The sequence below is a fragment of the Phalacrocorax carbo genome, chromosome 4, assembly GCF_963921805.1.
Source record: "Phalacrocorax carbo chromosome 4, bPhaCar2.1, whole genome shotgun sequence".
Classification (NCBI taxonomy): domain Eukaryota; kingdom Metazoa; phylum Chordata; class Aves; order Suliformes; family Phalacrocoracidae; genus Phalacrocorax; species Phalacrocorax carbo.
The window spans coordinates 77,734,951-77,758,000 of NC_087516.1; the positions used below are offsets into that span (position 1 = coordinate 77,734,951).

The 23,050-nt window shown below is 38.1% G+C and overlaps 1 protein-coding gene across 8 annotated transcripts in view; it reads left to right on the forward strand.

The window, feature by feature from the left end:
* The window catches only part of PRDM5 (PR/SET domain 5), an 89,839-nt gene that overhangs the window by 12,975 nt on the left and 53,814 nt on the right, over positions 1-23,050 (forward strand). For 6 of the 8 annotated variants that reach the window (XM_064450538.1, XM_064450534.1, XM_064450537.1 and 3 more), the window contains exons 3-8: positions 3,401-3,523; positions 15,434-15,614; positions 16,348-16,522; positions 17,714-17,806; positions 18,079-18,200; positions 20,529-20,608. In XM_064450538.1, the coding sequence (XP_064306608.1) occupies positions 3,401-3,523; positions 15,434-15,614; positions 16,348-16,522; positions 17,714-17,806; positions 18,079-18,200; positions 20,529-20,608 (774 nt within the window). Of the gene's footprint in view, positions 1-3,400; positions 3,524-13,299; positions 13,385-15,433; positions 15,615-16,347; positions 16,523-17,713; positions 17,807-18,078; positions 18,201-20,528; positions 20,609-23,050 lie in introns of those variants that run through there. The other 2 variants (XM_064450539.1, XM_064450535.1) reach the window with 2 other exon arrangements.

Here is a 23,050-nt window from a genome sequence, read left to right on the forward strand (position 1 = left end):
CAGTAGTTTCCTTATGTGTTAAATCTTTGCTTTGTGTTTGATATTTCTTTATGGATTGGCAGAGACTGAGAAAGCACAACTGAGATGATCATGTATCATTGACGTGAATGTAAATTATTATTATTCTGTAATTTAAGGATCAAGCAAATGAAGAAGAAGAATGGATGAAAAGGTAGACGGTTTTTATAATAGGATCTTGATTGCTTCTCTGTCCAACTCAAGTCAAGATCTGATGAAACCCACCCATGGTGGGCTTCTGTAACCCGTATGTTGGTAGCTAAATCACAAAGTCATTAGCTTGACTTTACTCAAAGATGCCAGTCTGCAATGTTAACCATTTACACTCAAAGTGAGGTTCTGCTCTGTGGATTACCTATTTAGAACTGGACGATTATTACGCTATAATCAATGCATGCCTCTGCTTAGCAGGTGGCTTTTCAGGAGGTGAATACACTGTTAGCATGTATTTCTGTGTAAATTTGGAGCTTACTTTCATGGTTTGATGCACTCGTTCTGCCCATGTTCCTAATGAAAACAATGGTTCCTATAATGAAGCCGGCATTAGTTCCCAAGGTGATAGTCACAGAATGACAGAATGGCTGAGGTTGGAACTCTGGAGGCCATCTGGTCCAAGCTGTTCAGCTCAAGTAGGGCCACTGAGTGCCAGGTGCCCAGGACAGCTGTTTGGGTATCTACATCTTTGAGGATGGAGACTACACAACCTCTCTGGGAAACCCATTGCAGTGCTTAGTGCTAGATAATATTGTTTACGGGTGCATTTAAATATGTAGGTTTGACAGTTTTCACTGTGGTTAATCTGTGTGTTTGAAAGTAAAACAATTTTTAAAGTTTGAAATATTGGCACTTTTTCATGATGTGTCCTTTGTAAGATATGATGTCTTCCTTTGGAAGGACAGTAATAAATTTTGAAGACTTTTATTTGCTTGCAGAACTGCACTAGGTTTTGTTTTAGTTGTTTTTTTCTTTTTAATCTGAGAACAACATGCTGTCACCAGCTATTACTGTAATGGAATACAGTTTTTTTCTTCCTAATTATAGTGTAAATGTTTAGGTAACTTAAGCAGTCATACTAAAGAAATATGATATTGCATCTATTAGAAACAAATATAGCACGAATGTAATTTACATACAAAGCCATGAAGACAATCTGATTTTGATCTTATGTAGCTGAAATCCCTAGCTCTTATGAAATACCTGCTCTGGATACTTCTTGTTGAGAGATGAAAATGAAAATATGTTTGTTATATAAATAAATCACATGGAATAATAGCGTGGCCGTATGACCTTTTTGCATGGTTCTCTCTTCTGTATCAGTGGAGATTCAAGTGATCTATTATTTAAAAGAAAACAAGCCATTTTTTATATGGCAGTGGCAGCCGTATTTTTTCAGCAATATGTCTTTGTGTTTTGAGGGGGAAGAATGACTTGGTTAGTATCAAGTTTCTATTTCTATTATTTTGATTTTTTTTCAGTGTAAGCTGGAATTTTGTCACAGTCATAGAAATTCTATGGATCTGTAATGATAGCCAAAAGCTCCTGGTATGGATATGACTTATCTTGTGTGCGCAGTTCTTTTTTTTGAAGTGGCTTCTTCACATAGTGGACAAAACCTGAATGTGTTTGTTTCCTCTACTAAATAATTTACAGCCCTTCACCTACATAGTGTACTAATTTGTCTACTGAAATGATCTCCTATTCTGATAAAATTTCAGCCAAGCATAGTTTATGACTGACTGCTATTCATTAAGGCTACTTGTTTAAGCTTCCTTTAGAGAGGCATGTATAAAAGATGTTCAAGTGAACTGTAAAATAGGATATATGGAATGAATAAATGCAATTATATTGGTCCTTGATCTGAAGATAGATCTCCATCCAAGGGCAAGATGGATTTTGCCCTTGCTAAAGGGGACGAAGAACCCCACAACCTAAAAAAAAATAACAAATACCTAAAGAAAACCCCCAAAACCCCAAACCAAAACCATAGGAGACTTGAAAGGGAAATGAGGAACATAGATTTTCAATAAGTGTTTTATAAGTTTCTGGGATTTTTAGGATTGGTGTGGGGCAGCAAGAGGTAACAGTAATGAAAGCATATCTACTCAATTTGGAATTTGTAGGAAGAAGAAAAGTTATATCTGGTGATAAAGAAGCAAAAAGAGGATTTAAAGATGGAATAGTAGGATGGGAATGGAGACAGAACTGTTAATTCAGGTTGGAAGCTGGTTGAGCAACTAGTAAGATTACAGGAGAGGGAAGCGGCAAAGATAGTGGAAAAGTTGAATTTGGATGTGGACATGCTCTGTTTGTAATGGTTGCCAGTTAAGGTTGAGATGCTTCTGGAAATGTGAAAGTGGGCAGAAATAGATGAGTTTAGGAATTGGCTGTAGAGGGTGGATAGGATCTGCTAGAACTTAATGAGCAAATGATAAGTGAGTCCAGAAGAATATCAAGTATGGAAAAAAAAAAAGTGAAGGGTGAAGGGCTATCAAGACAAAGATCACTGAATGGACGTGGGTGATTGCAGGAATACAGAAACTCATGAACAAGAGGCTGAACTCGGTGGTGTTGGAACCGAGTCATGGTTGGAATAGTGCAAGATTAGAGAATGTATTCTCTTTTGTCCAGAAGAAAGTTTCTGTTGGCCTTGTCTGTAGTGTCAGCAGAAGAGAGATGCTGCAAAGTGAGTTGAGGAGTGAGTTAGAGGACGTGTATAGGTTACCAAAGAAAATTGTCCACTCTTGGACAGTGTGTTGGAGAAGGAAGGTAGGACAATAATAGTGAGTTGTGAGGAAAGGAAAAGGAGTTGGAGACAGGAGATCTTACAACCTTAATTTGGATAAAGTGGTGAGAGACAGACTGAATGACAAAAGGCAGGAAGGTATAAGAAGAATTAGCTAGACTGTAGGAGTAAAATGCTGGCATTGGGACACGTGAAGGAGGAGAATTCAGAAAAGAAAACTTGAAAAGGGTTGGTGGGTTTGGAGTGGGAAAGGACCTCGTAGGTTGTATGGGTTTCTGGCAAGATCATAAATAAAAAGAAGACTTGAAGGAACAAAGAGAGAGGAAAGAACATGAGCACCAGTGACCATATTGCCAGATTAGGGAGACCCAGGAGTCGGTCATAATACTTGTTTGCTAAAGGAAAGGCTAAGAAGAGAGAGGGGAGCTCAATAAACGAAGCTTACACCCAGTGCTGGATTTGAGTTGTCCCCCTGTTCTGAGGTGACTACGCTTACAGGAATGTGCACTGCAGCTGTGAGTACCCATTGAATGCGAGATTCACTTGCTGAGCACAAGCATGCCTTAGTCTTTTACATGTTTGTGTATGTTTGGTAAACAATTTTAATTTTGCTTGATTTTTTTTTTTTTAATGTTTCAGGTTCGTGGGAATAAAGGTGAGGTCCTTTATATCCTGGATGCAAGCAATCCACGCCATTCTAACTGGTTGCGTTTTGTCCATGAGGCTCCGTCACAGGAACAGAAGAACCTGGCAGCTATCCAGGTAGATTTGATGGATTCCTACCATTTGCTTCCTGTTATTGATTTACTAATTTGATCTCTTTGGTCTTCATCTCTTGCAGTAAAAATGCAAGATTTGAGAAAAGTAGCAAACTTCTTTCCTTTCCCTACCTTTCTTTTTAGAAGTGAACTCTTGTGCTTAAATATAGTACTAGAAATAAGATTGATAGGATGAAAGACCAAAATTGGTCTTTAGTTAGAATCTGATACTCTTTGAAAGGTTTGTATTGATCCACTGTGGTGGAATTGCACTGAGTCACTTACATGAACTATTTCTCCTGACTTAGAGTGAACACTTGATATAAAAACAAACCAAAACTGACCAAACAAAAAAGTCCCCCCCCCAAACAAAACAAAACAAAAAAATTTCCAGAGTAGTTAACTCACTACTGTAATAATTTAATTTTCTCACTGCAGCCTTATTCAGTCAAGTTAAGCTTTTGCCTGAATGTAGTTGTTTTCTCGTTATTGTGGAAATTAAAAAGGTAACTATATACCTGGCTGAGTCAGGACTTAATGATTTAGAGGCCTAGTTGTGTTTCATGCTGAACACAGGTATGGGCTTAGGTGTGGCATTTGCTTCATAGTTTAAAATTTAATATAAAAGTGACAGGTTTGAAAGCAAGCATGGTGCTCAAAATAACCTACTAGAAAACAGGTAATTGAAGGATCTAATTATCTGATAGGATGATCAGGCTGTGCTTGAGGATAAGTTAATAAAAAAAGATAATTTTCTAGTCTTGGCTGTGGATCTGTGTTTATCCAGCTTATTTTTGCATTTTTATATTTGTCATTTGCAGCATTCTGTGGTAATGAGTTCTACTGTTTTAATTACACATTATGTTGAAACATGGTTCTGTTTTTCTTCTAGAAACTTCTTAATTTCACTTGATTCCCTAATCCTTGTATAACAGTGAATAGTTACTTTATGTTCATTTTATAGAACCCTATTATATCCTTTCCCTCTTATTTGACAGCTCTTTTCTCAAGCTGAAGAGTCTTTAGTCTCTTTAATCTCTTATTTTTGGAAGCATTCTGTGACTTTGCAGAACGCAACAAAGGCAGCGATATTTCTCTGGTTACAGCTATCGTCCTTTTGGAGATTATGAAAGAAGTTAACTATTTGCATTTTTTTCCCCAACAGCTCGGTTTTACGGTAAAATGGTTTCTAATCCTACATAAGTAAGAATTACATAGCTGTGTTAAATTTTTTTGCTCAAAATGTATACTTTCCAAAATACTGTTTCAGGCCAACCCATTGCCGATGCAATCCAAATCTGCAAAAAATTAGCAAAAGGAGGATTATTTATCAGCATTTCTTAAAATAATCATTCTGCTTTTTCACCATGAGATGGCTTTTTTTTTAGGATTTGCCTGCAGGACCTTGACAAAAGAATTTTAAAAGCATAGTTTATTTTGAGGCCAAATGAAAAAAAAAATAATTTTTCCTTGCCAAGAAGACAAAGTTTGTTTCTGATGAAATAAAACAGGAAAAAAAAATATTTTAAAACTACTAGGTAGAAAAAGAATACTAGTAAAACCCTAGCATGTTGTGTTGTGAAAGATGCTTTACTGCTGTTATCCCCCCTACCTCTTCCCCTCTACTTGTACTCAGTGGCACTCTACACTAGTAATTTCAATTTCTGTGTTGTTGATGACCTGTCCAACTCCTTAAATCTACTCACCAGAGGGACTGTTTGCTTATTTGCAAGCACTGCCCAGTGAGATTGCTGCTGCCAGTTACCCTGCAGACCTGGTATCAGCCTCCACCTTCCCGTCCACCCAGCTGTGCGTTTTTTTGTGATTTCTGTTCTGCTGTGGCATCTCCTACCACGCCTCTTCTGCCTGGCTTTCTTCCCCTTATCACAGTAGCCAAATGCTGCTATTAGCAGCGTACTGTGCTGGGAAACCTAACTGGTTTTCTGCCAGCCTTCACTCAATTTGGAAAGTAGGAGGCGCAAAGCTCTAGGTTTACTGAATGTCAGCCTGGGACATTCCATCACATATTGCTGGCTGAACATGACTGCAATTTTGCTGCTGATATTGTTTCCTTGGACCTTGTTGCCGTTCCTGTTTTTGGTCACTGTGGACAGCTTCTTCCTCTGCTTTTCCTCTGGGCCTGTACTCTAGGTTGTTGTCTTTGGTTCAGGCTACAACTGAATTTTTAGTTACGGATAAGAAAGAGTGTTCACTATTCATCCATTCAGCAAAAACTCTTGTCAGCGCTGACTGAATGACTGCTTTATTGTGCTTTTCCTGATGTTTATGACAAACCAGTGGTTAATTTAGTACAACCACTGCCTGTGCAATTATTTCTGTATGTTTTCCGTCTGTCTCTCGGTTATACCAAGATCTATCAAAAGATTTGTTGTCCTCCTTACAGTACCAAATACAAAAGGTCCTCGTGGATAAGGAATCCTAGGCATTAATCAGTGATTAGCTTGTCATCAGTGCATAGGCAGTGTGATAACAATTTACAGTCGATGTTAGCAGATGCAAAGTAAGGTTCACAAGAGGGAGCAGTGTGAACAATTAATGTTCATGATTACATTTAAAATAAAACACTTAGTAAAATAACCTGAACTTCTGAATAGAAGTTTTAATGGAACATCCAGTGTGTACCAGTATGTTTTCTGAAAATGAAAATGATTATTTAAAGAAGGAAATGGAAGGAAACTGTTACACTCCATTGCATAATGTTATACCTTGCTTAGAGTGTGCTTAGTGCTTTTTGCATGCTTTTTTAATGGATCATACTGGAGTTGAAGGATGGTTTAAAAAGAAAAAGAGTGGCAAGAATGTTAGTCCCATAAAAGGTTCCACAGAAAAACATTTGGAAAAATAACAGGGAAAACTAGAATGAACACGATCAGCGTGGACAAAATGATGAAAAGTGTAGGGAAGGCAAACTTCTGAAAGCAAAAATTTGCTAGATTATCTCATAGGTGTTTTTTTCTTAGTACCATGAGTAATCAGCTGCCAAAGTAACTCGTGTATTCCATGTGAGTGACCTTGAAGCTGTGTATATAAGTATTTAACTGCATATAACATGAAGAGGTACTACCTGTGTTGAAAAAAGCTGAATATGCACGTATTTCTTTGCAGGGGTTGATCTCATTCTAGTGGATGGAGATGCAAAGCCCAAAGCTCTGCTATTCCTTTAGGGGAAAAAAAATAAAAGCCCAACACAGCCCACAGATCCTTCAGTATTTTAATTCCACAATCTTGGCCTTTAATGATAAGCAGATTTAAGGCCACTTGGTGCAGTAGTATTTTGTTGTATGAAATCAGTGGGCAAAATTTTGGTGGAATGTTTCCACTAACGACACCCTTTAATTTGAATTGAGAACTGCCTGCTTGCCACCAAGATGCTAAAATGATGTTTTACGAAGAGGAAGAAGTTACGAATTCCATCAGTAAAGCTGTTTTAGCTTAATTATCACTACTCAAGTTAACGTGGCTGTGAAAAAAAAGTTGCATTGCTGAACAAGTACCTAAATAATTAAAAACAAGAAGAATTTGTAATACAGATTATGACCAAAAAAAATCCTAATCTGAAACCAACTGAATGATTTCGTATTATGTAATGAAGTAGAATATGTCTGCAAAGTTATAGAAAGGGCTAATTTGTTAAGAGGAGAAAATAGAATATTTAGAGATGGTTAGAGACTTTGTGTTCTAACCAGCACATTATAATTATCCCTGTGAAATGTAAATTTTCTCCAGACATTTGCATTTTATGTAGATATTTGTGGGGTTGGCTGAATTTTTAAACAAGTATTTGATTTTTCTTTCTCAGTTCTACTGTTTACTCTTTAAAGCGAATCTTTAGCAGTGCATCTCACAAGCTAAGATAGATTCATTGAGAACATTTCACCAAGATTAATATACTAGCCTATAAAATGTGAAAATAAAGTAAACCACAGTGTTAGAACAGGGGCTTATCTTGCTTCCAAAGTCTGTTCTATGAATGCTTAAGAAAGAAGTTAACACCGGTTGTATGCTTCACAGCTGCCCCTCTGCAATTTTCTAGGAGACTTTGTATGAACTAACAAAAATGTCTATGGAAAAAAAAGGATTTCCTTGTTTATACCCACTAATGCTAATTGCCACTAATTATCTTTCCCACTAGTTTTCTTTCTAGTCTCCAGATACTCCAACAAGAACTTTTTTGGTCTACTCCGAGAACATTTTCAATCCTGATGGCATCATGCTAGTAGTGATAAATGTTATAATCTCATACCTGAAATAGTGATTGATAATCAGTTTACTGTTTGCTGCCTAGTGCTCAGTACTTAGTTTAAAAAAAGATGAAGTGAATGCTTATGGCCCTGTATACAGATAAAGTAAACCACATCCTGGGTTGACTGCAGAGTACGATTAGTTCATCATAGCTTAATTGTACCCAATGATCATGTTTAGACTCTGTGTAAAATGCTTCCTGTGGTGAAAAAAAAAAAGCCAGAGGGCGTGGGATTTTTTTTTTTAAAGTAAGTTTGATTTTTTTTTTTTGTTTTATTTGGGGTTTTTTTTTGGTGTGTGTGTGAGTTTGTGTTTTTTGTGGTATTTTGAGAGGTTTTTTTCCTTCTTCTTCTCCCTGTAATAGTATGTATTTTGTAAAACCCGGTTTCTGGTGGGAGCTCTTGGCAGTATTGTGGGGAGTGTTCTGGGCATTGACTTCTGCCTCCGATCCTGGGGGTGGCAGCTGCGGTGGTTGCTTCACCTTTGGCTGGGAAGGCACAGGAAGTATTTTTTTAACAGCTGTGGGGTGTGTAATACCACTGTGTGGCTGCTAGAGGAGGACGGAAATGTTGAAGGATACCTGCGTATGTACCAATTGCTTTTCTGAGCATTTTGCACAGCTGAATTGCTGGAGGCTTCTCTGACTTTTTCAAGGAGTAATTGAATGAGTTAAATCCTCTCCTATATTTAAAGTAAATTTAGAATTACAACTTTCACATTAACAGAAACTATATGAATTGTAATCTCTTTTGCTCTGGGCTATTCCTAGCTGTTTATTGATATGTAGCAAAAATGCATTGACATTATCATAATCAAAGGGAAATGGTTCTTATCAAAAATAACACAGTTCTGTTTTTTCAGTTTTTAGACTGGTATTCTATTTTCAATATTCCTTTATCCAGAATAGATAAGTTTTTATCTGTTTGTCAGTTGTAATTTTATTAAACACTCTCTGCTGGAGATCTACTATGCGAAACAGATCCTGTTGTTAGCATCAGAATTGTTTTATAAACAGAGTTGCAGCCAGCTAGAGCTTTAAATTCAAATATTTTTTCATTAGCAAGCAGACACTGAGAGGGTCTGCTGTAGCTTAGTAAATAGTGATTTAGATTAATGAATAGCAAACACTATTGTGGAGGAGGTTATGTACTGTGAAGTGGTAGAGTGGTTTAAAGTCATATTTGGCAAATGTGTGTTTGTTAGTGTGGCATAATTCAATGATCTTCTGGTTGATCTCGAGGTAAACCCCTGTGCAGTAACAGTAAATGTCTTCAGAGGAAGATAGAGAGTGAGAGTGTGCTCTAAGTACAGTGAGACTGGACTATCTAAAAAGAAAGAGTAAGAGGAGAAGAAACAAGGAAAGCAAGCACAAACTGGGTTAGGCTGATTAATAAATTGACATAGGACAGTGTTCAGGACTACCTGAAACTTGCTGGTGGCTTGAGTGCTCCGAAGAAAATATTAACTTGTTATGCAGTGTAAGAAGTAACATGAACATAGTTGTTGACTTCTTTCATGCTCAGAGGGGAGGGCTAGAAATCTGCTCACTTCTTGATTTTTTTTTTTTTTTTTGGGGTGGAAAAAATGTTTTAATTCCAGGTTCATATGCATTTACTTGTTGTTGAATAAGTATTAGTGCTGTTCAGGTATTCTGTTATTGGAGCCATTCAAAATGAGAAGTTTCTGAAGAGTGAAGTGTTTTTCACTTATTTGCAAAGAAATCAATGTATAGTTCAAGGAATCACATGGAGAAAAACACTTCTTGAGTTCTTCAACATGAGCCCATGTTGTCTGCAGAGTCAAAACGGTCTTCGCTGTTTTTCCACAGAAGCCAAGTCCTTTAAGAGGCTGTTATTGGTCACCCAAAGCATCGCATCAATTAGATCCTCCTTGTGCTTACTAATTACTCTGGCCATGCTGTTTTCATATGTAACTTCAAATAATCCTGGTCGGATTATCTGTAAGGAGTGTATTTGATATCAATGGAAGTATTTTCATTGCATTTGGAAGGCTCTAAATCTAAGTTGTTCAGTCAAAAACATGCTGAACATCTCCCAGAGGTGTTGAGCAGCATCAGGTGTGTGGACTTTGCAAGTTAACAGAGAGTGGTGCCATACAAGGTGGTTCACTGCTGTTGAAAGTTTCTCCAGGGGCTGAGCTCGGTGGGTACTTGTGGCAGTGAAAGTCACATATATGAATTTTTGTGTATGTTTTACGTGGTTTTAAGTTTTACTAAGCCAGCATGTCTTTAAACAGTGAAATGCCACTTCAGTTAAAGATAGATTTGGAGTGGAACACTGAATCTGAACATCTGTAAACTTTTGGGAAAATTAAGATTTAGATCCAAAGTGGAAGCTAATGCCTACGGCTTTGGCTTCCTCTTCTTTTTGAGTTGAAAAGGGAAAAAGAAATTAAAAATTAAGCTTTCTCAATAAGCATAAAAAAATGCAGGGGCACTCCTGTGATGCTTTGGAAATAAGGAATGGAATGAGAATTGGTATTACTGCCGGAGTGGTTAACATCCTCTGCACCAGCTGCATGCTGAAAGCAGTATTCTCTAGTTAGATTTGTACTAGGATGTTGTGGAATAGTTGGAGAGCATCTATCAAAAGAGAAACGCCCTGGATGATGGGGCAGGGGACCCCAGCAGGTTTGCTGATGACACAAAACTGGGAGGAGTGGATGATACACTGGAAGGCTGAGCTGCTGTCCAGAAGGACCTCAACAAGAAATGGGGAGAAATGGTCTGACAAGGAACCTTATGCAACTCATGAAAGGGAAGTGCAAAGTCCTGCACATGGGGAGGAGTAACTCCATGTACTTTTGTATGCTGGAGCCGAAGCAGCTGGAAAGCAGCTTTGCAGAAAGAGATCTGGGGTATTTGGTGCCTGGTGACAGGACCAGAGGCAGTTGGCACTATCTGCAACTCGGGAGGTTCCCTCTGAACATCAAGAAATACCTTTTTTTTTTTTTTTTTTTTTTTTTATTAAACTGTGAGGGTGACTGAGCACTGGCACATGTTTCCCATAGAGGCTGTGGAGTCTCTCTCCTTAGACATATTCAGAAGACGTGGTCCTAGCTGTGCTTAAGCAGGGGCGGTTGGATGAGATGACCTCCAGAGGTGCCTTCCTTATGTGATTCTGAGAGAAGGTATAAGTAAAGTTGGGAAAACTGTAGATGTCCTCTATAAAATGTCTGTAAAAAGAATGATGTAAGCATGTTGCTCAAAGCTAAGCAAATGGCTTATTGTTTTGTAATTGATGGTTTGTATTTTCCACAGAGCCTTTAAAGGAGACTTCCAAGAGTAAGTTGCAGTGGCTCAGTTCAGGATGCTACAGGTTCATTAATATTTGCCAGTACTGGAAGGGGTGCCATACTGGGCACATGCAGAGCACATGCCATTAAGTGCTGCTGACATCAGCCTTCCCAAGGCAAGGGGAAAACCAGTGTGTTTTACTTCCCACAACAAAGGCTTATAGAATTGTCAAAAATTTCAGTGCTTCTCTACAGAGCCACCAGAACTGTGATGTTGCCAGAATTTAGTTTTTTGAACTCCCACTTCATTTTTTGTTCTTCCCATAGAGAAACCAGAATATTTTATTTTTAAGCTGGAAGACTGGAAAATGTATACTGAATTGAAACGTACAGTGAAGGGTGGGAGGAATCCCTTTTGGCAGGGGAAAAAAAATATCTTCCAGCTCTCATCTGTATTGCTATCATACACATCATCCAAATTCCCGAGGAGTTTAACTGTAAGATTTGGGTATGTAGTATCATTACTGCAGTAAAACATGTTCTGCAGATGGGAAACTAAAAGCAATGGCTTCTAATTCAATGCAAGATAATAACTGTAACCAAAGAATGAAGAAGGAAAAAGTATATAGTAATACAGAATATTCAGCTCTAAAAATATTCTAACCTTCCCTGGGAACTATCACTAAAAACTGCAGTATGGTGTAAGAAGGGGAAATACAGGAATTGCCCTACTAGTTTAACTTCATGCTCCGTTTAATCTCATGCTCATGTCTCAGAGGTTGTCTGCCTTAATGTGCAATACAGCACAATTGGAATAGATCAGTAGATAGATCTGAGGCTTCTGTGTCTCCTTTCTGTGTGGCTCGGGTGCTATACCCCAGGTTAGATATAGTCTTGGTTCCTGGGCTGAATATCTCCATTATACATGTGAGCTACAGGTGTGTTGGGTTTTTTGGTGGTGCAGGTTTTTTTTTTTTTAAGAGAAGTCTCTCTGGGATCCATCTGCTTCCTGGCTGATGAAAGCCACAAACATGCTGCGTGGGAGAGCAATACCTGCCTTAAACAGTCAGGCATTTTCCAATCTATGAACTAGTGTGAAAACAAGAAAAGCTTCCCCCAGTCTCTTTGTGTCATCCGTTTCCCCTTCCTTGCTTGAGAGGGGCAAGGGTCTGTTGGTCCCCAGCAGCACATCTGGAAGGCTGCCGCCTCTCCCCCAGGACCCACTCCCCCACAGGGGTACCTGATCTGCTCTCCCTCTTGGGAAGGTGTTGTTACTCTGATCGTGTCTTTCCTGGCACTGCATGCCCTCTTTGACCTTTTCTGTGTCTGAGCTTGTGGTTTTGTCTTCTCCTGCCACAGCCCCCAAGAAATAACCTCCACACATTTCCTGGATTGGGGTTTCTGCCCTCACAAGCCTTGCCAAGATTGGTTTTACTCTGGCAAACATGACACCCTGGAGCTGCAGACAAAGATCGGGAAAGGGAGTGTGCTTGTTTGGAGGGGTAGCAAAGGAGAACTGGCCTAACAGGTAGGCTGCAGAGCTGGCTTGCTGCCAGAAAATAGGGTGTAGGGGGAAGCCAGGTAGTGTTTGTGGGCGTGGAGGGGAAACTTAGTAAGGATTAGGAAGGCTGGACTGGAGCCAGCTGATCAAGCTCTGGAGGATGTTCCCTCAGGTAACGCGAGACTATCTGCTTCCTCCTCCTCCTGTGTTTTCAGCTTTCAGGAGCAATGACATATCTATCTTACACTTTTGGATGAAAGCGTGATGGGCTGTCAATGCTTCTTGGCCCACGTTCCCTTTCAGCCTCCCCTCTAACAAAGCACATGAAGGTGTGTAACTGTATGGGAAAGCCAAGAATCTGAATGGGAGAGGTGTCTGTAGTGGAGCAAAAATGAGATAGCAAGAGATGTTGGAACAGGAAAACTATTTGTTGGGCAGGTCAGTGTGGCTCATAGCTTAAAAGATGACAGTCAAGGCAGGGGGTGAGAGAAGCAAAGTGGAGTAATAAACCAGGAATAGCGTGAGGGGAGGTTGTGGTGCCACCATGACCAGCACTTGGAGTTTTCTCCCAAGGGCCACTGTGGCCTGCTGCAGATGAATGTTGTTAACAAAACAACCAGCATGGCCTAAGCAGATGGGCAGGTGGAGCAACCACAGTTGTGTTATTAGTAAATGGGAGGATTTGAAAGATTTCTTACTACTTTCACGGTGTCTATGTCTGCATGCATGTAGATAAATGTGCTTCATGCAGGTGCTGCTGGTGGAGGGAGAGTCTCAAATTCCTTTGTGGTTCTGGAGAACTTCCACTGGTTTCACTGAAAATGCTGCCTGAGGAGCTACTACAGTGTGGGTATATCTGGATTAATTAGTGTTCCAAATACCTGACTATTAGCATTTGCTTGTCTGGAAAAGCCAAAGAAATTAGCTATGGAGGAGGAATGAGTTTGAGCTGTGTTTTAGTTTGGGTTGGCACAGAAGCTAATTTTTTTTCAATGCAAACGCAACCAAGATCACTCAAGCACTGAGAGTCTTTCGTTCTTCCATTCATCTTTTTATTAACCAAAAGTACACAAATGGAAGAGAACCAGGATGTTTTTAGACATGAAGAAATGTAAAATAAGCCCCAGATGCACGTGAAGGAAGTGCTGAGTTAGTGAGAATGCAGCAGTACTGGTAAGAACTTAGTTGTTGGGATTTACTGTGTGGCGCAAGATGTGTCACATATGATCTAATTGAAAGGTGTGCTGTTTGGTTCTTTAGTGAGTAACTTTGGGACTTTACTTTTGCCTGGAATACATGGCACTTTTTTTTTTTTTTAAAGCCAGTGATAGATATGTGCTTCCATTTATAAGGTTGTATTGACTTTAAAGTCAGGTTATCCTAAACAGTGATATATTGGAGATTTACCCCAGTGGTTTTATCCTGTCAAAGTGTAGAAAGACCTTCTACTTTTCCTCATGTCAAGAGTCTCAGTACGTGATTTGTTTTGAGTTTAGACTGTAGTAAAGGTCTCTGAAACTTGACAGAGGCATATGAAAAACAACAGTTTTGAGATGTATGCAAAAGTTAGGGTGGCATGCTGATAGATATCTGGACTGCAGAATGGATCCTGGAAAAAAAATATGCAGAATTTGTTTTGTTTTCAAATGCTGCCATTGAGATAAGGACGGAAAAGTGGTGTATCCTTGAAAGTAGCAGCTGTATGAAGTCTATTGAATTAAATAGGTTTCACTCTTGTGTGACAATATCTTGTGTAATATATAACAGACCTTCTAAAGCTCGAGGAATACTACATCCCTGTTGACAGTTTAAATTAATCTTAGTATATTACAAAAATTAAAAATCATTATCTTGTCCTTGTGCTATGAGGCTTGATACAAAATATATGGCTAGAAGTAGTGTAAAGAAGCTTCAGTTTAACTTTTCTGGATGCTAATCAGATAAGCTGTAAGATTTATTATAGAACTTGGAAGTCTTGTGTAGAAATGAGTCTCCTTTGGCGCTTCGGGTAATACCAAAAGCAGTTGGTTCACATATGGCAAAAAAGAAAAGAATTAGCTCTGTATACCAGTTTAGGAGACAGCTGGTTTTGCTGTAGCCCCTCACCCCCCCAACCTTGGTAACTTCAGATAAGCATTGTCAAAGACCAAAGTTGTTAGCTTACGCATCTATTTGGAAGCTTGTTTATTCATTGTGGAGGTGGTTTTGGAGCTTAGCTTATTACATAATTTTTTTCCCCTTGCAAAAATTCTGGCCTGGATCTTTGACCTTCTGTGGATCTGTGTATCTACACTGATCTAAACCAGCAGAAGGTTTTGATCTTGTGGTTTAAAGCACGCTTTAGAGACGTGCCTGCTAACTTGGTAGTGAAGATAACTGACCAGGGTTGAAAGGCTGTTCATGAAGAAGGCTGGGAATTTAAAGGGAGAGAAATTAACACTTTGTAAACATACTACTAAAAGCTGGATTATAATTCATGCAGCCAACAGGATAGAGCTAAAGCGGTATTGGCCATTTAGATTTTGTTTTTTTTTTTTTTTCTAGTACTTGAATGTTTTATTTCCAAACTCTGAAGTTCTGTCAGGCAGAGTGTGGCAGGAGAGGAGGCCTTTAACACTACCTTCACCTTGCTCTAGGCTACAGTGCAAATTGGAAGAGCCTCACAGGTGAGGCAGGGGCATATTTCCAGAATATGAGAATAGAAGGACATTTCATCCATGCAGCCTCACTAGGAAAGGAGTCTCAGAAAGGCTGTTCTAGCATTGCGCTCCCTGAGGAATGGAGTCAGTCTTTCCATAGTTGAGGGCTAATATTAGTTTAGGGTTCCATACTTGTCTCTAGATTTTACTTTTTCTGACATAATTATTCATTGCTTCTACTTACTGTTTGCAACAGGAAGGGGAAAATATTTTCTATCTGGCTGTGGAAGATATTGAAACAGACACAGAACTTCTGATTGGGTACTTGGACAGTGATATGGAAGAAGAAGAGGAGGAGGAGGAAGTACCTGTTATCCAGGAAGATGAAGACAGTGGCAACAATAAAGAAGTGCAACCAGCTGGTGAGAAAACTGCAGGTGAGCAATATGTAAAAAATAGGATAACTTGAGAGCTTAAAAGTAGTAACAAAGAAGTAAGAGAATGCTAACTGTATAGGACTGGGGAACTGGAAGGCTCCCTAGGTTTAATCTGAGCTCCTGTATTTTTTTTTTTCTCTCTTTATTTTGGTTTGAGGTGAGGTTCTTTTCTTTGCCTGATAAGCAGCCAGTACTGTGAATTACTGAGTGAATGAGTGAGCTTAGATTTCATGAGAAGTTACCATTAATTTTAGATTTCATGAGAAGTTGCCATTAATTTTTGAACTAAAGGCAGGGTTGATTTCACCTGACACAGTCTTACGAAAGCTAAGTTTTTCCTATAAGATGGGTAGTTTCCGTCTTAGATGGGAGAGGAACAAACCTTTTCGTAAAGCTGTTCCGGCAATCCTAAGGTAAGATGCCTAAGAAAAGGTAGGTGACCTGAGCTGTCTAGTGAATTCTCAGCATCTTTATCAAAGTAGAGACAACCTGGATGACTAATTTAGGCTAACAGCCTAAGTAACACCCAACTTAGTCCTTTGCAACCATTATCAATAACGCTGATAGTAATCCACTCAAGATAGGCTGTCTGTAATCCATTGAGAGACAATGTCTTCTGTGAATTTTGTGATGCCATTTTGCATAACCTGTTTCTGGTGGAGAGTCTCACTTAATGTAACCAAAATCTTCCCTGAAACTATTCCTTTACTGTTTTTTGCCGCCAATTATGCAGATCCCCTCACCTGTAAAGAGGACCATGCATGCCCAAACTGTGAATCCAGTTTTGCCAGCCAGGAGATTCTAGCTGAACATCTTCAGACTTTGCACCAAAAACCCAGTGAGGAAAAGGAATTTAAGTGCCGAAACTGTGGAAAGAAATTTCCTGTTAAACAAGCTCTGCAAAGACAGTGAGTAGAAGCAGGACTGTTTTTTCAGGGATGATGTAAACCAATTTCACTCAATCATTTATTTCTCTTGGCTTAATCACAACTTAAGCATTAATTTTTATGCTTATGTATTTGTACCCTTACCCTTTACATTAGTCTTCTAATATGTTAATTTCTTGTATTTGTGGGAGACTTCAATTTGAATTGCAAATATGTTGCTAATTTTTTACGTTTTGAAATCATGCGCTGCAGAGCAGATTAGAGCTGCTGTTTGGTGCAAAACCCTTGGTCTCCATCAGTGGACTATTTAATAGTTTAGGAGATGTAATTTTTAAGCTGTGGATGTTGTTACAGAATTAAAGTAAGACTTAGAAGGAAGTAAATGGTGATCTAGAAGGACAAAAAAAGAGGAAAAACAATGCTTCACATTTTTCCAATTAAATATTTGGGTGATGAAAAAAATCAGATAGAAACATGAAAGATGTGAGATGTAAAGAAGCACTCTTACTGTCCTTGATAGTGTAAATGTGCAGTTTTGTCACTGAAGTTTACAATTATACTTTTGTACAAAAACATAACTTTTTAAATTTTGTTGTTTATATTTTGCTTGCAATTGACTAGATATATTGTACTATCTGTAATTAAATGTATAATAAATTAGATGCTTAAGTGATTATAGAAAGTACATTTAATCTAACTCGTATTAGAAAGAAACAGACTCATGCTGCATAGAATGCACTTAAGGTTGCTCTTTTAATAAATTGTTCTCTCTTAAATTGATCTGAATAACGTGAACATTCCAAGAACTGTCAGCTCTAGATGACCTCTGTGTTCTTTCATGGAAATAAATAAAATTATATAGCAGAGGGAATATTGGGTGGAGGCACTTAATTTTTTCTCTTTAACCTTAGACTTATTCCATCTAGTCTATAGTGAAAGTTGGATTTGTGCTGTATAGCTAGTTAAATTAAATTTTTATATCATGCAAAGTAAGAATAATCTGTCTGAGGATACAGCAGTATGATCCTGACTCTTGCTGTTTATGTATTTGATTAGTCCCAATAAATTCCAGGAGACTGCACATATGAACTAGATTACTCACGTACTTAAAGATTTGTAGACCTGTGTATACATTTTTAGCTTCTGCAAGCCTCTGTGAGTTGTAAAATGTTCCCCTTATTTATTTTATTTTTATTTTTAATTTTTCTTTAGTGTACTTCAGTGCACAGAGAATATCAGCCCAGGAGACTCTTCAAGAAGTTTTCAGTGCTCTGTTTGCAATACTCCCTTCAGCTCAGAATCGAGGTTTTGTGTCTGAGTTACTGGACTGCTGTGATATCATTGCTGGCCTCCCTTTGCATGTTAGCTTTCAAGCTTGTTAGTTTATGTGAATCCTAACAGTGAAAGAAGTCAAATGCTTTCATTCCTGTTTGCTGTAAGTAATGCATGAGCTGGCCTTGGAACTCTGCAGTGCAGCATGTGTTAAGCTCAGAGTACTTGCTGTGTGTCTGGCTTCTGTAGATACTGCTTTATGTGTTGGTTTTGTTTTTTTTTTTCCTACTGGTTATCCCATGTAGTTATGAACAGCACAAGGAGGCATGCAGAGGGGATGCCAGATTCATATGCAAGGCAGACAGCTGTGGCAAGAGGTTCAAGAGTAAGGATGCCCTGAAGAAACATAAAGAAAACGTTCACAGTGGTAAGGAAGAGTTGTATGTTTCCTTCGGGGGGAGGGGAGCCCTCTAACAAGTTCTTAGCCTTAAGTTTGCAAATCAGAGTAAACGTTGTCTTTGGTTTCTTTTCTAATGGATTCGTTTCAAAAAGAAAATTAAGAAGTAACTAGTTGCAAGAGCAAGTATTCCTCCTCCCCTGGGGAGAAATTCCTGTATACCAGATGAATCATTAGGCTACTGCTGAAAGTGTAATAGGAATCTGGGGAAGTTTAAACTAGGCAAATAGTAGATAAAGCAAACCATTTCAGTAGCGAGGAAAACCACTGGCACAAACCACTACAGGAACCAGTGAGTTCTTGATTTTTTGATTTTTCAGGACACAATGGGATGTCTTTCTGGAAGACATGCTTCACAAACGATTAGGCTTGATGAGGGTATTGCTATAAAATTCTATAGCCTCGGTTGTGCAGGAAGCCAGACCAGACAATCCACCAGACAATCCTGTTAAACCCTCGCGTTTTTATATCTATGCATTGTGAATCAATAGTTTTCAATCAAACCTCACCCTCTTTTCATGAAAGGGCAAAATACTGCTCTCAGGTCCACAATGCAGGTCTCAGCTCTGGCATTCTGCTCTCTCTGCATGTCCCCTGTCAATGTCAATGGATGATCAGTGTGTGTGGGAACAGCAGAATACCAGAGTGCAAAGAAAACAGTCTTTAGTTGATGACAGCACTGAAATGCTTTGTAAGATTTTCATGATCTAAAATCTTCTACCACTCTTACAGCGTACAGAAACCCTTCCATAACCATTCTTATAAAAGATTATTTCCTTTTTTTCAGTATCAGAATTAAGAAGTTTTTCGTTCATGAGTATTGTTATGTTTAGGCTTAGTTTTGGTCAGTTATGTAGTGGTATACAAATTCCACAATTATCTTGAATGATCACTCCAGTCATGGCTGAGAGCAGACTCCTGGAGGATATTTTTGCTTTGCCTGCACAATGTGCAAAGCTTTTATTTTACCATTTGGGAGTCACAGAAATCACAACTGGTGTCAGTGCAGGAAGGAAAATAAACTACTACTGTTGAGGGACACTTCTAGAATTCCCTCCTGCCTTGGAGGCAAGGGAAAGTAGAAAGGATTGTTATGTGGGTTGTACATTATGCAAAGCTATGAACAGATATTCACTATCACCTTTCTCTCCTCTGAAAAGGCCTCATTAATGTTCTTTGTAAGTTGAAGTACTAAGTGTATTCCTGCATTTATGTGTATATCAGTATATATAAATGCTTACCGTAAGTTTTATAACAGCAAATATATATGTGAAATTAAGTACCTTTTTATACTACAAATTTAAGTATTGAACTAAGCAATTGACAGGGTACAATTTAGTAAGAAGAATTCACATAATATGAATTCTTTAGGACAGCAAGAGCAGGAAAGATATAGGATGCTGAAAGTCTGAAAAATGAACTGGAAGCCATCTAATGAGTTAATTTATGATCCATATTTTCTCTTTGCTTGACTAAGCAGTACTTACCTCCTCGTTTGTTCTGTGTCCATTCTTTTTAGTGTTCTATGTAATATGAACATTTTTTACATAAGCTAGGAAATATCTTCCATGGGCATGTAATTATAAGCAAAGAATTAGGTTTGTGGTGGCTTTGTCTTGTAATTAAATAGCTTTGTAAGTTACTAAAATGAATTGCAAAAGGTAAATAATAGATAAACCCAATTAAATGCTCTGTCACTTTTTAAAGCAACTGTGAAAAGGGAAGCAAAATACACCTGGCAGCTGAACCTTAGCTTGTTTTGTAACTTATATTTTAGATGAGATTCGAATGCATAATCTGGTGCTAATACACTTTCCCTGTCTTGTTCAGTTAAAGTCCATTAATGATGTATTATTTTATATAGTAGAATGCTTAATGCTTCTGAATAAAGAAAAATGGGAAATGGTGATTTTGACTTCAGTTTGGCATCTTTTTCTCACTGCTGAACCAACTTCTGTATTGACTCCTGGAAGAAATCAACTGTTCAGTTCAAGCGAGTTGTTCTTAGTTGTGAACTGTGCTCTTCGTATTGGATTGGTGATGTGCGATAACATCTATTTGAAGGGTTTTTTTTTTCTTTATTGTTCTAGTTTTCTTGATTTACATTCCATCAGTAACTGGTTTGTTGGACACCCGCAGAGAACTCCTGATACGGAACACTTTGAAGATGGGATACAAACATAAAAATCTTATGTCAGTCAAATGACCTGTGAAAAGTCACAGACTCAGTGGAAATATTTAGGTTCTTTCTTAGCACTTCCTTTCTAAGATGTTGGTGGTATTTTGTTTCTGTTTCAGGAAATTCTAGGAAGAAGCTGATGTGTTCAGTGTGCAGTAAGAAATGTTCCTCAGCAACAAATCTCCAAGAGCATCGAAAGGTCAGTAAGATGAAGGCTAACCCACAGCAGGCTTTGACTTCACTAAAGATGTGAAGACTGTGGTGCTTAGGTCACTTGAAAGCTGCTGTAATGCAAACCTTTGGGCAATCTCTTTCATGGTTCCAAACCCAATGTATTTTACTGCTTGTATTTATTTTTGTAATCACAACTGGTTAAGCAAAAATCTTACTAAAGTTTTAATGCATCTTTTACCAAATACAAAGATGTTTGTGCTTGCATCATTTATGCATTCCAACATTAAGTCAAAGTTGCCTGCTGTTCTTCAGCATTCTTAAACGCTAAGCTAAATGTAAAAATGTGTTCTGTAATGATAGGATACATACAGACCATAAGATAGGTTCATGAGCCTTCAGTTTTTATCCAAAATAGAATCAATATTTCTTATTACTTTGTGGCATACTAGTAAGGGTGTTATTTGTAATCTAGTTACACAGTAGTAAAAAAATTTCTTCCTCAAAAACAAGTTTTTAATGTCTTTTTGTTTATGCGTGTAATCTTTTATAACTAGAATGGGGGCGTTAACACTTTGAAAAGCATCTATTGGAAATAAGGGGGTTCATATAGAAATGCAGATGGACTATGAATATGAGATTCTGAATCCATTATACCCAGAGGAAGTCCCTGCAAGATTAATTTGATAAATCACTAAAACCCAGGAGATTCTTTTTTTACAAAAAGCTACATTGTACTGTTTATCAGATTAACTGTAAGTCTTTAATACTGCCCTGGTTATAACCTGAATCCGTTGAGGATATAGATGATATCAATTAAAATATGTTGTTGCAAAGGAAATGGTGGGCCCCCTCCTTTTTAATTTATTTTTTTTCCTCCTTGCTTGTATTACTATGCTCTGCATTTCTTGTCTAACAGAGCTATTCTATGTTACTTGTCAGACCAAATTGTGGTGTGCCTTGCCACATGTAATGACAGGTTTTTACCTATGAGTGCACCTTATGGTGGCCCTGAAAATGCAAAATATCATGGTTAGCGTGTCCATTTTATTAAAATGTTTGTTTTGTTTCAGTAGTTGTAATTCTGTGCAGATGCTATTACTCACACTAACAAGCTTTTCCAGTAGCATTGATGGTAGGTCAGTTGAGCACTTATTCATCTTAAGAATCATCACAAAGATTTTATGCATAGAACTTCTTTATTTTCTCTTCTTGATTGGCTCCTCTTTTAAGACATCCAGAAAATAGATATTTCAGATTAACACACCTACATCAGATAGTGAAGGAGATTGCATGTAGGGCTCATGCCTTCTGTTTGTTTGAATTACTGGGCTTTTGTAGGAAGTGGGGCGGGTTCCATCACCAACGTTGCCAAAAATATTTAGACAGGCAATAAAAACAGTAAGAAGCTAATAGGTCAAACAGGGAGGAAAAGAGAATTTTTTTCACCCATTTCCTGTCAATCTACAGAAATAGAAGTTGAGAATAGAAAAGTAAAGTATAGGAGGCAACAGAAAATAAACCCAAACAACAGAAGGAGAAAAATCTGACACAGAGAAGGAATGTAAAGAGGGTGACTATAGGGGAGATTAAGGAATCTATTTACTCTCTGAAGACAGGATAATTCAGCTCTATATCTTTCATGTAATCTTTGATTTAAACCCATTTTTAACTTTGTGTCATGAGGATTGCTTGTGCCTTCAATGTATGAAGATAAGCCCTTTTTTAGCCATGCACAATTAAACTTTGCTGTCATAATCTTCTGTCCCTCAGTTTTACCCTCTTGTTTTTCAGACTGTTGCTTGTGTCATGCTAATTTTTGGTGGCATTTTTTTTTTTTAGTTTATCTCAATAAATTCAGGGAAATATAGGGCTGGAAAAGACCTCAGGAGTTTTTCTAGCCCATTCTATTTTGCAGAGGGGAATAAGCGTGTACTTAAATCATCCTAGATATGTGCTGTCTCATCTCCTTTAAAGTTCCACTAAAGAAAATTCTGGCATCTCCATAGAAGTCCCTTTGTATTCTGACTTTCAGCTGTAGTGCCATCGACTTTTTTGAATATGTTCATTAGTCCATTATTTGTTTTTTCTGATGTCCTACTTAAATCTTCTTCTTTACTGCAAATTGAGTTAATTGATCTTTGTCTTATCTGAGAGAATGCCAAGAAAAATTCACCACTCTCATCTTTGTAACAATTAGCATATTGCAAAGTTGTTATGAACTCCATTTGCAATTCCTAGGCTGTACCAACGCAGTTATCTCAACCTTTCTTCATGCATCTGTTTTTTCAAGCTACTTTTTCTTTTAGTAAGCTTTTTCTTCCTGTGTACTCTCTCTTTTTCACCTGTAAGTCAGCTGCCCGAACAAGAAGAGAAGCAATGCTTAGCTGAGCCCTTGGTAGTGCCAAGCATAGTGGAATGATTGTCCTGAGTTTATTAGTACAGAGAATATGTCTATTAATACATCTCA